Consider the following 18790-nt stretch of genomic DNA (forward strand, 5'->3'; position numbering starts at 1 on the left):
TTTTCTGCGATTCCAACTTCTTAAAAAAAATAAGACAAATTCTGAAAATGTGTCATCGTCAAGCTTAAAAAAAATTCTTCCATTTATAAATGGAAATATATAGTAAAGATCAGTAATCAAAATATCTAAAAACTCTAAATCTTTCCTTGTCATCTCCAGGATCTTCGCCACTCATGCAAGCAGCCACTATGGGAAGGGACAACATGATTATCAGACTTGTGGCAGCTAAGGCCGACCCGGATTTCCAGGATGACACTGGTATGACCTGATTTTTGACATTTCAAAACAAAGATACTAAGGGCAGCTTCCAACTATACTTCTATCATGTAGTAAAGGATTGATTTTTTTATTGAATATCATTAATACAACCTAACACTCTAAGAGTAGACTAGAATCCATTCAGTTGGACTAACAATCCAAAGGGAATAATCTCCGTTGACTGATTGATTGATTGATTTGAAGTTTTCAGGCATCCTGACATGTAAGGTCATTGATGCCGATATTATTTATTTTATATAAAAATTGATAGAATATTCAATTAAAACCATAAAAGTTGAAAGTCATTATAGAAGTTAAATAGTTTTTAGAAGACCTGCTTCTGATAATCTCCGTTGAATTCCAGTAGATCGTAGCTTAATATAATTTGAGTTTAGGGCAAACCAAGTAAAATATTGTACAGCAATGTGTCTTTAGTTACAATTTACTCATTACCGAGAATCAAATTCCTACTGGACTTTCCACTCGTATTCAAGTTGCAGCTTAATATAATTTGAGATCAGGGCAAACCAAGCAGAACACTGTATAGCAATGTGCCTCTAGTTACAGTTTACTCACTACCGAGAATCAAATTCCTATTGGCCTTCCCACTCATATTCACTCCATCTTATTCTCCAGGCAAGACAGCTCTTCACTGGGCAGCAGAAGAAAACCAGGTCAATGCAACTAGAGAACTCATGAAAGCCTGTCCTAACCTATTCCTCAGGGATAGAAATGGTGAGTAGATTGACCAAGCGAATCGCTGACTGTAAACCTCCGACCAAGTGGATCACTGACTGTAAACCTTTGACCAAGCGGACCGCTAACTGTAAACCTCCGACCAATCGGATCGCTGTCTGTAAACCTCTGACCAAGTGGATTGCTGACTGTTTCAACTCCTCTACTTCCAAGCTTTAGAACTTTCCTGCTATTTTCTCCAACTTATAACTTCCACCTTTCGAGATGCAGAATTACTATTTCCTTGAGAGGATCATACCTAGATTTGATTTTTTGATTTTTATTTCACTTGCTTTTTGGGGCTGAGATAGATAAGATTTCAAAGGACCTTGATGCTTAGTGAAGCCCCTATATCACCAGAATGCTCTCAAGTAGTGTCCTCTTTAAATAAAGGGGTGGGATGTATAGTTTCCCAAAAGGTAAAGTCTAAAATTTTCCATTAGGTAGATAGGAACATTAATTTGCACTTCCCAACGCCACCCAGATATGAAAAGAAGATTACTTCTATATCATAGATACTCAATAATATTGCCACTATCACTCTTGATTGAGATGACCCATTTTCCAAAGAAAGTGGACAATTTGATGGGATGAGATCAGACTTCCTAAGCAAAATGCTTCTAGTGTCAGATCAACGTGTCACCCAACCAGTTGTAAATGAACACGAATGACTCCACAACACATGTTCATAATTTGCTCATGAGCTGTAGAGGTGAGGGACAGTTTGATAGTAGTGTTATAGAATGTCTTTCAGTGCCTAATCCATGTCCCTCAAAGGTAGGTTCAATGTGGATCAAGCGATGAGTGCTGACGATTAATAAAGATTGCCTGAGGGTAACCATGAACTAGCCCACAGGAACTGCGCGATACTGACTTTGCCTATGAAATCGACCCCATGTCCCCTAAAGCTAGATCCAGCGCAGATCAAGTGATGGGTACAGACGATTCATAAAGCAAGCCAAGGGGCAATCATGAACCATCCATTCCTAGCCCTAAGGAACAGCGCCATCCTGACTTTACCTGTGAAATCAGTCGCGCCACAATACCAAAACCATTCCCTGCTATGGGAATGATCTTAACGGGGACCCTGTTAAAGTTTGTACTTTCGCAGCCCAATACCCTAGTCCAGGGATGGGGAACCTGCGGCCTTAAGGCCGCATGTGGCCTTCTGGACCATCAAGTGCGGCCTTCTACGGCCTTTGCTATCTGTATTGTATGTGTAGTTTATTTCTGCTTTGACCCTGAATACTGTGTGTTTGAAATCATTCTACTGTATGTACACACATACAAATATGTACACACAGACAATAGAAAGCTGTGTTCAGTGATGTACCTCCCAGAGAATGGAAGGAATTTTTCCTTGAATTCAATGAATCCTAACTTAATACAACTAGCAGTTTTTCCTTGTCAATAGCTGTTGTAGCTGACAAGGAAAAACTGCTAGTTGAAGTGAGTGAGTGATTTAACGTATGATGGACGAGAGTGTTCCTGTTTTGTTCATCTCCTCAATGTGAGATATGTTAGTTTTAGATGAGTCAACAGGTTCCAGATTTTTGGCATAAAAATATTTTATTTGTGTTTTCACTGATGAGTTTTGATTGTATGAAAAACAGCTTCCCTTGGGTAACCTTAACACAAGGACAAGAGGAACAGACATTTTAACAACTTCAATAAGCAATGTCACACAGGAGGACTAAATTTTATTCCTTATTATAATAAGTTATGCACTGATGGTGTTCCTGCTATGATGGCTAAAAACTAGAGATTCATTGAATATCTTAAGAAAGCAAATGATTGATTGTTTTCAATGAAAACAGCTAAGTGTGTTTAAACAGATAAAATTTTTAACTGGGATGTTGCATTTGTATGAGATGTGATTGTTTAAAAAGTACCTACTTGCCAATATAAAATATTTGAAAAGGTTATGTTGATATTTATAAGCTATCTTCCAAAAGATTAATATTGTTTTATTTATCACTTCAATACAAAGAACCTACTTGCTTAACTAAAGTAATTTGAAAATGACATGCTTTCAATATTATACATTTACTTACGGTAGTTTGAAAACTACCCAAAATTGAATGAAATATTTTAAAATTTAATTTTCAATATAATTCATTTACTGATTATTTGTATAAAAAGTACTTAATTCAAATATCTAAAATTGTAATGCTTTAAATTTTTATAAACCTGTCACTCCTTCTTTCGATTACTAATAAATTACTTGGAGGATGAAATAACCAACAAAATTCTATGCGGCCTTAAGGAGCATTGAGGAATTGCAAGATGGCCTTCATCCAAAATAGGGTTCCCCACCCCTGACCTAATCCATGTCCCTCAAGGATAGGTTTAATGTGGATCAAGTGATGAGTGCTGACGATTAATAAAGCTTGCCTGAGGGCAACCATGAACTAGCCCACAGGAACTGCGCGATCCTGACTTTGCCTATGAAATCGACCCCATGTCCCCTAAAGCTAGATCCAGCACAGATCAAGTGATGGGTACAGACAATTCATAAAGCAAGCCAGGGGGCAACCATGAACCATCCATTCCTAGCCATAAGGATCAGCGCCATCCTGACTTTACCTGTGAAATCAGTCGCGCCACAATACCAAAACCTGCTATGGGAATGATCTTAACGAGGACCCTGTTAAAATTTGTACTTTCGCTGCCCAATACCCTAGTCTTTCCACAACAACAACATCGTCCACAACATCATCATCATCATCGTCTCCTCCTACGCCTACTGACGCAAAGGGTCTCGGTTAGATTTTGCCAATTGTCTCTATCCTGAGCTTTTAAATCAATAATTCTTCATTCATCATCTCCTACTTCACGCTTCATAGTCCTCAGCCATGTAGGCATGGGTCTTCCAACTCTTCTAGTGCCTTGTGGAGCCTAATGACTCCAATACGAATCTATAGCATGGGGCTGAATTTGAGTTTAATGGCCTCTTATGGGAATACAATCAAGGAAAAGAATAATAAAAATTCACTATCTATAACTAAACAAACTTTAGCCCAAAATTACGAGCTGACCAAGAGCATCTCTCTATCGAATTTAAATTCTAATTATGTATATCTCTCCGTTTTTCAGGATTTACTGCAGTTGACATAGCTGTTGAACATAACCACGAGGATATCATAGAACTTATAAAAGGTCAGTTGATAATTTCTCTACTGTACTTATTACTACAACCTTTGTTAATGTTCCTTTCAGTTACCTTCGCCAGTAAGCCCCATTTTAAAAGGACATATGAACCTAATTTATATAAATAAAATTACCGCTATTTTCAACAATATTCAGGTCAAACTAAAACTTTGAATTTAGTTAAAACTTAGTTACTGTAATTTAATACTTAAATAAACTTAGATTATATTTATATGCATATAAACATTTTCAATGGATTAGAAAAGTTCGCTGTTAATAAACAAATAAATTCAAAAGATCGTAATCGTATTCATAAATATTTTCCTTCTGCAGGGAATACCGCAGAGCTAAAATCTAAATAAAACTAGAGAGAACTAAATTCATGTATATATATATATATATATATATATATATATATATATATATATATATATATATATATATATATATATATATATATATATACATATATATATATATACATATATATATATATATATATACACACACACATATATATATATATATATATATATATATATATATATATATATATATATATATATATATATATATATATATATACTGTATATATATATATATATATATATATATATATATATATATATATACATATATATATATATATATATATATATATATATATATATATATATATATATATATATATATATATATATATATATATATATATATATATATATATATATATATATATATATATGTTCATTGTTTCATAAACAAAGCGAACAACAGACGTTTTCTCTAAACTTTGCTTAACGTCTAAAATTACGCTGTCTTATCAAATTACTAGGTCCTTTGCTTCTTCCCAAATTTATCAACAATATTTAATAAAAGTCAAAAGACCTTTCCGTCTAAAACACGAAATCTCGAAGATACGACAAACGCTCATCAAAGACGTACTTGTCGTATGTCGGAAAAAATACGGCGACTTCTCCAACATAGGCTCCAATTGCTTTCTATGATTTTCCCAATATAATTTGCATAAGACTGCGTAATTCAATATATATATATATATATATATATATATATATATATATATATATATATATATATATATATATATTAGACTTATCAATTATGAATCTTATAACTTTCCTAGTCCATTTTTAATGTTCGACGTACAGCCTCTCCTACAAACCTATAGAATCTTTTAGTTTAATTAAGTAGTCTACTTTATCAATTAAACTTATCAGTAGTTAATTATGTTATTGCTTAATTAAATTGCTATATTTATGGCTACTTAACCATGTCAATATTGCTTTACTTAAATGTTACATTATATTGCATGTCTAAGAATTTAGTATATTCCCCATAATTTAGTTTTAAAAGAACTAAATTTAGTTTTGAGGCTGTTTTCAAAATCTTCATAATACTTGAAAGTTTATGAATTTCACAATGGATTAAAATAGTATTTAAGTTTCCATGATATTTATCAACTAAATAAGTATTTCATTGTAAAAAAAATCTACACAAGGCGCTCAACATTAAAAAATTTAAACTATTACAAGTGATCAACTTAAAATTTAAAATATAAATCAAAAGACTAGATTTTAATCAAATATTCCAACTTTTAGGATTTTTAAATTGGTAAATACAAAATATGATTTTAAATAATTAAATATAAGTATTCTTCAATCATAATATTCCAAAACCAGTAAATAAAAAATAGGCTACCTTTCTATGTAATTAACATGTTTTAATTTATGACATAATCTCTATTATGTAATTATTACTATATTTTTAAATCATTCACAGCAAATATCAGGACACTCCTGATCGTAAATAAACTGTCTAGTGTATTTTTGTTATGTTGTATTCCGTGCACCGTTGCCCAGCCCCACCCTCTTATCCGTGTCTCTGACATGTCTAGTTAATTTAACAGTTGCTTTGGCAGGTTATAGGACACTGAGTTAAAACAATCCCTTGACAAGTTTCGTTTTGGCACTCTTGTAAGATTTATTCTAGTTGCACAAATTTCGATGACTAGACCACGCTAATTTCATGAGATACGTTACAGGGGTCATGCAATGATGAGGTTGAGCCAAATGAAAGTAAGGTCAGGTTAGGCTAGTGCTCGCCACTAGGCCAGAGACGTCCGTCGTCATCGTTTGCTTCAAGTGACTTAAGTGATGTTAGTCCATTGTCATCACTCGTTTTAAGTGATGTTTACTTGTCATTACCACAAAACGATTTTAGGGATTAATGCCTCTTCTTCAAGGCAGACACAACTCTATGACAAAATCACAATTAGAATATACAATCTATTGCTTTGTCGTATGGTTGTGGCCATTTAGAGGAGAGGACACCAAGTCCTGAAAAGTTGTAGTAATGATAAACGAGCGTTTAGTCTTCCGAGAGTTTGTTTCACTATACAGACCAACTTTTATTAATGTAATATTTATCATAAAGATTCTTCCCCCTGCCTACTTACATGTCCAAACCACCTTGACATTTGAAGTTGCATCTTATTTCATCAAATTTCCCATGCACAATAACGAATGTAAAATAAATTCTTAGTGAACGAGGAATACAACATAACAAGAATTTCCAGACTGCGTAAACCCATCTTTAAACCAAACTTTTATATCCCAAGGTCACAACCCTCGAACCTGCGTCTAACGATCCAGCACTGGAGGCTTCTCTAGACTACACAACCTACACAACCTCTTGGATTCCAAACAGTGCCTTGTAATACAGCCTTCACGAAGACCCGCGTTTCGCGTGTGGTCTTCATTCCAACACAAACCTGTGCTCTACGTTAGTTTAGAGTAAATTATCTAGTTAGCAGCGTTTAACATGACCACTATATCACGCTTCTATGGATTTCGCAGGGCTGGCCCAAAAGATTCGTTTTAAGCGAGTGGTGGGAATGAAGAGATTATCAAAGTAGCGAGATAGCTGAAAATTACATATTCTAATTTTATGTAAGCCTACTTTAAAATTATAAGATTGAAATTGCAGCTAATCACATTTCAGTTAAACACACCACTACGAAAAATATATACGAATACAGAAGCGATTATGAACATATAAGATGAAAAAAAATCAAACGAAAATATGCTGAAAGTATTACACCAAACCAAACTAGTTTAGTCCCCCTTAATCAAACGAAAATATGCTGAAAGTATTACACCAAACCAAACTAGTTTAGTCCCCCTTAAATTACAATCGTCAGATAGAAAACGATTTTGTAAGCTGTAAATATTAGGGGAACTAAACTAAAGATTAATAACCTACTTTAGATGATTTTTACAACTTATTCTACAGTTAATAACACGATACAGAGAGATACAAACGTTATAGTCATAAATCTAAAACCTCATTATAGTATATCATCAATAATTGAATGGTATTCATAAAATCCAAGAATGTTTATATAGTTTCAATTTTAAAAATTAATTTCTAAAACCTATGGTAGAATAATTTAATAATTATCAAATATTGCATGTTATTACATTCCTCGAAATACCTTTTTCTATAATTGTCAGCCATTAAAACTCTAACAATCGTTAGAAGCTATTATAACAATATAAATACTGGATTATGGCTCTACTTAAGGTGGTTTCATCATAACTGTTTTATAACATATATTATAAATCCAATCTACTTCTTTTCAAGAGATTACTGTATCGTTAGTATTCTGCTGACACCACATTTCTTTCAGACAAATTGATTGTAAAACATGATGGTACAGTATTTAAAACCTTTTGAATCTTCTATTCTAATTATTATAATTTCATATCTAATTCTATAGCCTATTAATTCATTGATATGTATCTTAAAATCTCATTAAGTTTAAGTTATTATAAACGCATTACTCCAACAAGCTTCACAATTGTACTGGCATTAGTCACTATTAAAACCAGGGGAAATATTTTCTAGAATATATTTTGACCTACACTGAAATACTAATTTTCAAATAATAAAAAAAAAGATATTTACAAAATAATATTCTCACCCAAGATAACCTTTATTAGTCAAATTAATTCATCATGAAATATAATCTATACACAATCATACTATTTATACGAAGGTTAAAGTTTTGGAAAACGCATGTATAACACTAAGACGAAATTATCTAAATTCACATACTGTATTTCTTACCTTCAACGTACTGTACAGTAAACAAACCACTCAAGTGACAGCACTAGTTTAATATAAACATATACCTGATTGTACAAACACTGACCTACTTAACATTTTGACAATTTTTTGACGTAAAAACAATGCTCATACATCCCGCAACAATGCAGCATAAAAGTATAACCATATATATTTTTCCGCGATAAAGTTGATATATACGTACACTTAGGTTGTGCCGTCAAGCAACTTGATAGGCTATTCTGTCTCTATGTGTTATTTTAGAAAATAATTCCCCTGTGCGGAAAAGGCGACAGCAGTACGACTTTGATATGTCAGTGCAAAACTTTCATTACATTTAAAAGAATCTAAGGAAACAATCTTACCTTTTAACGAGGGTCCTCAATAGGTCGTCGGCTACGTCGCGACATCAACAGCAGTGGGAAAACATCTCTAAAAATAATAACAATTACTTTAGTGTTATATATCAATTGTGTTTCATTTCAATATAATGCACTGTACTTTGGTCTACAAATAGATCTAAATAAAACAAAACATTTATAGAAATGATTTTGATTCAAGTCACACTATCATCAACAAATCTATTTTTGGGTGATATAGCCATGTCGTCCTGATGGAAGGTTCCTTCAGTAGCTTCCCAAGGGTATATTCCTTTACGCGTAGTCATATATACCCTTAGGAAGCTACTGAATGAACCTTCCATCAGGACGACATGGCTTGAGCCCCCCCAAAAAAATATACAGAAAGTCTTCAACTTACAAACCTAATAGGTTCCTCTTTGTAAGTCATATTCTGTTAAATTTTGGATTAACCTAACTCACGTACCTACAATTTTCAGCGGCAAAGGTCAACAAATAGTTCCGTTTCATATTGCAAATGTCGTCTTGCTTCCTGCATTAAATCATATGACATTGAGTGCTGTTTTGGTAAGCGATCTCAAAGTCGTACTCTTGCTATGGTAAGCGCTCTCAAAGTCGTGCTTTTGCTACGGTAAGCGATCTCACTTCACTTCACGGCGAAGCAAGAACCATCAGATTTTCTAAAAAAAAATATATACCAGGAATAATTAACTGCGAAATAATAATCAACCACTGATGTTAGCGTGCGCAGCTCAACATTACCGCTTGCCAGTACGTACGGAGCTTGATGTTTTTATCTTGAGCAAAGCGAGCGCACGGCGAAGCAAGAACCATCAGATTTTCTAAAAAAAAATATATACCGGGAATAATTAACTGAGAAATAATAATCAACCATTGATGTTAGCGTGCGCAGCTCAACATTAAAGCTTGCCAGTACGTACGGAGCTTGATGTTTTTATCTTGAGCAAAGCGAGCGCACGGCGAAGCAAGAACCATCAGATTTTCTAAAAAAAAATATATACTGGGAATAATTAACTGCGAAATAATAATCAACCATTGATGTTAGCGTGCGCAGCTCAACATTAAAGCTTGCCAGTACGTACGGAGCTTGATGTTTTTATCTTGAGCAAAGCGAGCGCACGGCGAAGCAAGAACCATCAGATTTTCTAAAAAAAAATATATACTGGGAATAATTAACTGCGAAATAATAATCAACCATTGATGTTAGCGTGCGCAGCTCAACATTAAAGCTTGCCAGTACGTACGGAGCTTGATGTTTTTATCTTGAGCAAAGCGAGCGCACGGCGAAGCAAGAACCATCAGATTTTCTAAAAAAAAATATATACTGGGAATAATTAACTGCGAAATAATAATCAACCATTGATGTTAGCGTGCGCAGCTCAACATTAAAGCTTGCCAGTACGTACGGAGCTTGATGTTTTTATCTTGAGCAAAGCGAGCGCACGGCGAAGCAAGAACCATCAGATTTTCTAAAAAAAAATATATACTGGGAATAATTAACTGCGAAATAATAATCAACCATTGATGTTAGCGTGCGCAGCTCAACATTAAAGCTTGCCAGTACGTACGGAGCTTGATGTTTTTATCTTGAGCAAAGCGAGCGCACGGCGAAGCAAGAACCATCAGATTTTCTAAAAAAAAATATATACCGGGAATAATTAACTGAGAAATAATAATCAACCATTGATGTTAGCGTGCGCAGCTCAACTTTACCCCTTGCCAATGCATACGGAGCTTGACGTTTTTATTTTTTCGCGAGCGAAGCGAGCGCACGGCGAAGCAAGAACCATTAGATTTTCTATTATTCTTGTTTTTATACCTAATAAAAATATCGAGATTGCATACCAAAGCAAAATAATAATTTCTGAGTTCACGCCATAAACAGCACTTGATATTATTTGATTACAGCATTGCATTATGAACTTGATACAATATCAGAGATTTTTCATTTCAGTTGAATTTGTTTGTATCTGAATGTTTATAAGTTAAAGACCTTCTGTATTTTCCTCATGTAACAATACACTGTACTGTACCTTCTATCAGCCAAGTTTAGGTAGCTTTCATTAATGTGAAAATGATAAAAATCTCTTATTCGTCACAAGTACAAAATCATTCCCCAGTATTAACATGTACCAAAAATATCTATATATTATGATACAATGATTACTATATACAAAATAGGTCACCCTCTAATAGTCAATTATTACATAAATGTCAAAGTTTCAAAAATGATCCATTAATTAATTCAAATGTTGCTTTACTTAAATGTCTTACTTGATTTACCAAGGATAAATGTTTCGAAATTGATAATAATTAGTCTAATAACTAATAAAAAACATAATACCTGTGATAACTAAAGTTTACTGTATTTGTTTACATACATATTGATATCAATGCATAATTACAAAACCCGTATAGTGTGTCATTATAGAAAATAACCATTTATCCTTAAAAAAATTTCATGCTGAAAGTCGTAATATATTTTTTCTGATCAATTCCAGACTTAATATATTTTTGCTGATCAATTCCACTAAATGTGATGATTAATGAAAATTAATAGTAGGGGACTCAGCAGTATGAAGCTTCATCTGTGGTGGAAATGTGGGAGGTTGGGCTGTGGCACCCTAGCAGTACCAGCTGAACTCGGCTGAGTCCCTGGTTAGGCTGGAGGAACGTAGAGAGTAGAGGTCCCCTTTTTTGTTTTGTTTCTTGTTGATGTCGGCTACCTCCCAAAATTGGGGGAAGTGCCTTTGGTATATGTATGTATGTATATTATATAAAAGATACATATTTCAAAAATCAAAAGCTATAATGTATGTTAACCCTTTTGAACACCAGGGACCTCACCAAATGATTTGGTACTATAGCGAAAGGCATTCTTTTAGAACATTGTAAGATAGGACTTTACAACATTTATTAAAATATATCTGAATATCTTTCCATTCCATTGATATATAATGTTAATTAATCTGTAAAATTTTCATATATTTAAATACAGTAATGGAAAAAAATAAATGGTTACTACTAGACGTAAAATACGTCGGAAACGGTTAATATACTTAACTCAATACATGTTCTGCAAAAAAATAAATGTTAAACATTTTGTAATATTTTCATATACGTAAATAATAGAAAAAAAATAAATGCTTACAACTAGACGTAAAATATATTGGAAAGGGTTAATATACTAAACTTTACAAACTTTGCAAAAAAAAAATAAATGTTAAATATTTTGTAAAATTTTCATATACAGTACATAAATCGAATACAAAAATTGTTATAACTAGATATAAAAAAAAATCTCAGAGGGTTAATTTACTAAACAATCATTTTATCCTAAAAATACTCGACGACAAATGAACATCGTAAATAAACTTATAAATCAAATAGATTTGTCAATGTTTTCTTTCTAAATAGTACACAGTTGTAGCACCTGTGAAATAAACCAACTTCACTGATTCTCAGCCCAGGTAAGTGTTAATTTTCAACTGTACTTCCTTAAACATATTTCTCTTAAGAGGAACAAATTCTATTAATACTTTCCCATTCAATTGTCATTTTGTAAAGTTTTCTAGGCTATAATTTAAGGCGGGTTTACACGATCGAACGCGGGTGATGTTTGAACGTGTGAACGGGGTATTTTGTCGTCGGACACGTTTGTCGAACGGTTTGAAGAAAGTCTGTCCTCGATTGACCTTTGTGGGCGGGGCTTCACTGTCCACAAACCTTATGCTTTTGTGGTTGACTCCACTCCTTCGAACAGTTTGACCAGCAGGTTCGACTGTGTAAACCCCGCTTAACCCTTTTACACCAAAAGCTATTTGGAACTCTCCAACCCTTAACCAACAGGCGTTTTTTTTTTTTTTAAGCACCTTTTGCAATATATTTTTTTTTAAATTGCTCTAACAGCCTTAATTTTCGTTATAGAGAGGTCAGGTTGGTCTCATTATTTTGGAAAATGCCTGAAGTTTCTCATAGTTATAAAAAATATGCAAAAATATGTAAAAAAAAACAGTTTTTTGCAAGGACGTACCGTTGCGTCCATGGGGATAAAGGGATGAGTTTTGTGAAACGTACCAGTACGTCCATTGGGGGTAAAAGGGTTAATATTTGATAATACTTTTGTGAGTACTTTTTAAAATAATATTTCAATTGTTCCTTTGAAACTACAGTATTGTTTAAAAAAAGTATTATCTAAATTCACCTTTTCTCCCATTAATTTTAAGTTCGTACTATTCAAATCTATATACTAATATCCACTTAAATAAATTGTTCCTTTATCAGACAATTATATTATTCCTTTCTAATGTCTTTAAATTAAATAATTTTATCAGAATCCTAAGTTTGAAATCGTACCCTAAAATCTAAACTCTCTGACTTATTACAAAATGTTAAAATATCCCCTCAGAAGGATAAGTTCAAAAGGGTATCTTTCTAGTATTTACCCTATTCTTTTATGTTATAGAAAAATGGTACAGTACCTTTAAATATTCCATCTCTATTCCTAAAGAAACCTCAAAATATATTTCCTTTATTCTATCTTCAGAACCTTTCAGAAGCGTCACACACACATACTATGCTTCTCCTTACGTGGAAATTCCACGGATTCCGTGGAATTTCCACGGATTCCGTGGAATTTCCACGGATTCCGTGGAATTTCCACGGATTTCGTGGAATTTCCACGGATTTCGTGGAATTTCCACGGATTTCGTGGAATTAATGGTACTTTGGTACAATATCCATCAATATCTAGCATTACCAAACTCGGCTGAATCCCTCGTCAGGCTGGGAGGAGCGGAGAGAGGAAAGGTCCCCTTTGTTCCATTTTTCTATGTCGACTAACCCCTAAAATTGGGGGAAGTGCCTCTGCTGAATCCCTCGTCAGGCTGGGAGGAGTGGCGAGAGGAAAGGTCCCCTTTTGTTCCATTTTTCTATGTCGGCTAACCCCTAAAATTGGGGGAAGTGCCTCTGCTGAATCCCTCGTCAGGCTGGGAGGAGCGGAGAGAGGAAAGGTCCCCTTTTGCACCTTTGTTTGATGTTGGCTACCCCCCAAAATTAGGGGAAGTGCCTTGGTAAATAGATCTAATAGATATATAAAGTTCCATACGTCTGAATTAGGCATTGCAGTATATACTTCCCTTATGAATGTACCTAGTTTCCAAATAAACTTAACCCAAATATATTCTTAAACTTTCTTTATTAGTTACATACAGGTAATCTATTCTATAGAGGGTTCATTTTCCCATTGGAATAGTAGAATTAAGTGTAACTATTTATAAAAATGTAAAACTGTTTAACTAACCTACTGTTTATTAGGCAGTCAATTCATTTAATTAGATCAAATGTTAGTTAAATATCAATACGTACAGATCAATTAATAAAGTACTTGCTTAAATGTTTATATTTGATTAACTTTACTAGATTACTCAGTTTAATCTTATGAGTAATCTTCACAATTTCTTAGTATCAAAATTTTTTAGTAATGCAGAGTGAAATGTCAAATACAGTATATAGCATACACTTTAGAATTATACATACTGTATAAGTTAAAATACTTCCATTTTAGAAGTCTAAATTTCAATAAAAACTAAACATTGGAACCAAAAAATAAAAATTTCCCGACAAACTATAATTCCCTTACGGTATCTCCTGGTAAATAATCCATGTTTTTGACACTTACTTCCCCAATTTGTGAATTTGAAGTAGATAAATATCTCCCCATTAATTCAAACACTAAAAGAGCTTCGTATTTTTTTTCCTTCCCCAGCTGAAGAGTTTAAAATACTCTGTGCAGAGCCAGAGACCTCGACTCCCTTCATCAAGCCGAACTACGACTGTCCCCACTCGGCCGCAACCACCACTACGACAGCAATGGCTTCCTGCCCACCGAGCGAGATCATGCCACTCACAACAAAGCCTCCCCCTACGACGACCACCACAACCACAACTACCACAACGTCTACCACTACTACTACTACTACTACAACCACGACTACACCAAAACCAAAGCCTGCACCTACTACCAGTACTACTACTACTACTACTACTACCACGACGCCAAGACCAAAGAGCACGACGTTACCGCCGGCCATCATTACTCTCGAGACGAGGACGACGACGCTGCCGCCGGCGATCGTCACCCTCGCTCCCCCAACCTCGACCGAGAAGCCGCGAAAGGCCGACACGACCACTCCCGTCGTGCCTATTCTCGCCAACCCGCCCACAAGGGGGCGAGTGCCGAGACCCAAGCCCAGACCTCGACCCAGACCTACGGTGCCTTCGACTCCAGTGCTCGTCGCGCCACCAACCACCACCACCACCACTACTACCACCACTCCAAGACCAACAACACCACCCCCGCCACCACCAACAACAATGCCGGTGCCCACGACCACGCAGAGTACGCTCAGCAACTTCCTGCAGCCGGGTCTGACAAGCATCCTGACCCTGCTGGACAAGACGAGGAAGACGTCACTCGCGCCGACCCTGCCGAACAACATAACTCAGAACGTGCTGGACGACCCAGACAAATCCAAGGTTGTGGACAGTTTCTTCAGCCTCTTCAAGAAGGTGTTCCTGCCAGCGTGAGATCGCACCGCATTCTCCGGATGCGTTCGAATTCCTCCAGTTCTGAGACAGAAGTGTACAGTAGTGATGTTCTTTTGGATTGTAACAAAAAAGAGACTTCTGATTCAGTGACCAATATTCTAATTTTATATAAATGTTTCTTACAAAGTGGGTGATTTCGTTTCAAAGGAGTAAGCGGATAAGGAGAAGTCTTTTCTATAAGCATAACAAAAGATTTATGGAACATAAGCATTTGAAAACATTCTCTTAGCGGCTAAACTCGCATTCTATAATGTACAATCATTTTTATCCCTCAAACTATCTTCCATTCATACAATATTTATTTCATACCAAAGTCATCTAAGACATCAAACTTCACTATACATTAACAGTTGCATTAAATACATTTGAAATAACATAAACCTTTCATCTTGGCAGGCCTGTTGACAATACCCTGTACGCAAGTCAGCGAAGCTAACGGTATCACATTTATATCTGTAAATATCAAGTAATATTGGAAACCCCAGAGTTAAAAGTTCTACATACCTACAGGTTCCTATTGGACAGAAGTAAAAAACTGTTAACTCTAGACATTATTATAATTCTTTCAACAATACCCAGGTCAATGACACAGTTTCTCAAAATTATATTTTTAGAAAATCATTGTATACAATCATGCAATCTTTATGACCTGGTCCTCCTACATGCTTTTTAAGTTCTAATGACAGAGGAATGTCCAGCTATGGCGAAGCTATACTATAATATAAATAAAATATTAGGTGCCTTTACTGTATCTTGCTATTAATAATCATTTGCCAGAACATATCGCTACCTCATTGCAAGAGGGTCGTAACTCCAAATTTGCTAGTTTTGAGTTATATGGTGTACAAGATTGCCGAATTGATTCTGCATCTTTTGGTAAAAGAGTCGTAAATCTAGGTGAATTAGCGGCCGAGAGATGGCACTAAGAAGATTGTGAAACATGATCAAATTCATAGGACTTAGCAACTTTCAAATGCGTCTCCTGAAAAATCAGGAATTTGGAGTTACGACCCTCTTGCAATGAGGTAGCGAATTATGTACTGTAGTATTTTCATATATGACATTAAATTCAACCACAGTATTACGACACTAAACGTATGTTTTGCCTGTTAAATGTACAGTACTTTGGGTCCAGCAATGACATACAAACCATACTGTTTTGATGTACCTAAAAAAAAGTCTGCATTATCAAAATTCATTGTGAAAGCTGACACAATCATTCATTTTTTCAATTTATGAGTCTTGCCACTGAAAAGGATATTGTATATCATTTTTCATTCTACGACTTCCAAAGTTATGACAAAGCAAATCTGTTTTCAACATTACGACCAGAATACCTAGACATTCCTCGCCTAAGTCTTTATACATTTGCCACGCCGACAGCGTGGTTACAGCTCCGTACTATACTGGTAATGTTTATCCAGCACCTTTCCCAAGTTATATAGATTCACTCAAGAATATCCAACCCTGTATCTCTACCTATTCGAGGTACTCGACTGATATATTGTACATTTAATGCTTCTAAATACAGCTACTTAAATATGCTGTAAACTTAATAATAGTATCCATATCTATCACAAACCAAGGCTAGATACTTTAACAAAGCGAGGGATGTATCAATTGAAATGATTAGCTGTTTGCCGAAGTACTGAAATAACACTTGAAATTTTTTATGATTATAATAGAAGGGTAATCCTTCTTTAAAATAGAACTTAGAATAAGAAATCAAACACTAATTTAAAAGATACAAATACTCAGCTACGTTCAAGGTTTGTCCTCTGTTACCTGTTGTGAATAAAAGGTGCCTTAATATCACTCAATGCATAATGGGAACACTGTATATAGCAGCAATACTGGTCAGGTTAGGTTAGGCCATAAATAAGAGCTCTTAGTCAAGTTGTAAATTACTTGATAATGAAAAACACAGTCATGTCCTTATGCTACTACTGTTCTAGTTTCTTAAATTGTACTGTTTTTTATGTAGTTAGAGCACTCATCAGATTTATACTTTATTACTATTACAGGAAACACATTGTTGATCAACAAACTGAAACCTCAAAGTACGAATTCCAGTTAACGATGTCTCAAATGCTCACCTGACATTATTTAAAAAAAACAGGAGTTGAACTTATAAAAAGAAACTCCATTACGACATATCAAATTAATAGAACTTAGGACACATATGCTAAAATTTCTATCTGACCTTGTGCCACATTCCTCAAACTGCATTATGACCCGACAATATCCGAGAGGTGGCGCGAAACACAATTTAATCTCAAAACGCTTCTCGCAATATATCCCCGTGTAAATACGAATTTCACAAATGAACATGACAGAAACTGAGTTACATATTATATGTATTTCATATATGAGTGTTAGAGTTATAGTTTAAACTCTTTTGATTAAAATGTTTGTGAAACAGAGGTGTCCCATGGCTACCTTAGTTTTAAGGTTACGTGACTAAGGTCACCGCTGATAAATCTAGTATAGCTCTGTCCACATGATCGAGCATGCCCGATGGGCAACCATTGATACCAGGGCACAATAGTTAGTGAAGATGAGGGTTGACAACGTCAGAAGCGGTTAAACTAAAGGCATGGATCTGGCAACACCGTATGATGCCAGATCTCTGTGTTTTTCCCGCTTCTGACGTCATTAACCCTCATTCTTACTAACTATTTTGGTCTGGTATCACTGTTTGCCCGTCGGTCAGGCACGATCGTGTGAACAGGGCTTAAGACTGGGAGGAATGACGCAGAAAAAGTCATATGACAACACTGAAGTTCTTGCTTAGATAGCCGTTCTCAATCCTGCGATATGGATACACACGTCACTGTAGGGTGGACTACCAACATACCAGAGGTATATTTCTGAAAACGGCTATACAACTAGTACCGAGATACTGTATACAGTATTTCTGAACACAGCCATACACATTGTCCCAAACATTCTCATACAGTGTACTTCTGAACACTAGTAAATGCACTCCACAGATTTCATTGAAGAATTCGTATAAGTATTTTTTATGAATAAAAATATACGTAGATAATTATGACTATACATACGGGACCACAAAATGTAATAATCATCTACTCACGGTACATTGTAAGCCCATCCTCATATATTGAAGATAGACCTTTTATCAGTGTACGCTCTGTCAATTTTATGTAGCAATGACTAAAATCAAACTTTTTGCAACTCAAGAATTACCTTAATATTTTCTCATTCCATTTTTACTGAAACAAGTCATTTATTCTGTTCTTCATACTAATCATAACCTCAATGTGTCAAAAAAAATAAAAAGTTTATTGTACAAAAATATCAATAAAATATTTTTGACACCATCTAGTTTTATTATTCCACACTGTTAAATCAAGCATCTTTACCTCTTGGAGGCAAAGATACAAAAGGAAGTCTTCAATTTGTTTTGAATGTGTTAGTCAGCCCATAATTGGGTCAGGCATTTCATGATGATGACGATAACAGCGACCCAAACTTGGGATCAAGGAGAT

The 18790-nt window shown here is 34.8% G+C and overlaps 1 protein-coding gene across 1 annotated transcript in view; it reads left to right on the forward strand.

Annotated features, from left to right (window-relative positions):
- Positions 1-18570, forward strand: part of LOC137636913 (kinase D-interacting substrate of 220 kDa-like) — a 71797-nt gene extending 53227 nt beyond the window's left edge. The window contains exons 10-13 of the mRNA XM_068369260.1: positions 160-258; positions 895-993; positions 4090-4152; positions 14437-18570. Of these exons, the coding sequence (XP_068225361.1) occupies positions 160-258; positions 895-993; positions 4090-4152; positions 14437-15257 (1082 nt within the window). The 3' untranslated portion in view covers positions 15258-18570. The remainder of the gene's footprint in view (positions 1-159; positions 259-894; positions 994-4089; positions 4153-14436) is intronic.
- The last annotated feature ends 220 nt before the right edge of the window (positions 18571-18790 follow it).

This window comes from Palaemon carinicauda, unplaced genomic scaffold, assembly GCF_036898095.1.
Source record: "Palaemon carinicauda isolate YSFRI2023 unplaced genomic scaffold, ASM3689809v2 scaffold441, whole genome shotgun sequence".
NCBI lineage: Eukaryota > Metazoa > Arthropoda > Malacostraca > Decapoda > Palaemonidae > Palaemon > Palaemon carinicauda.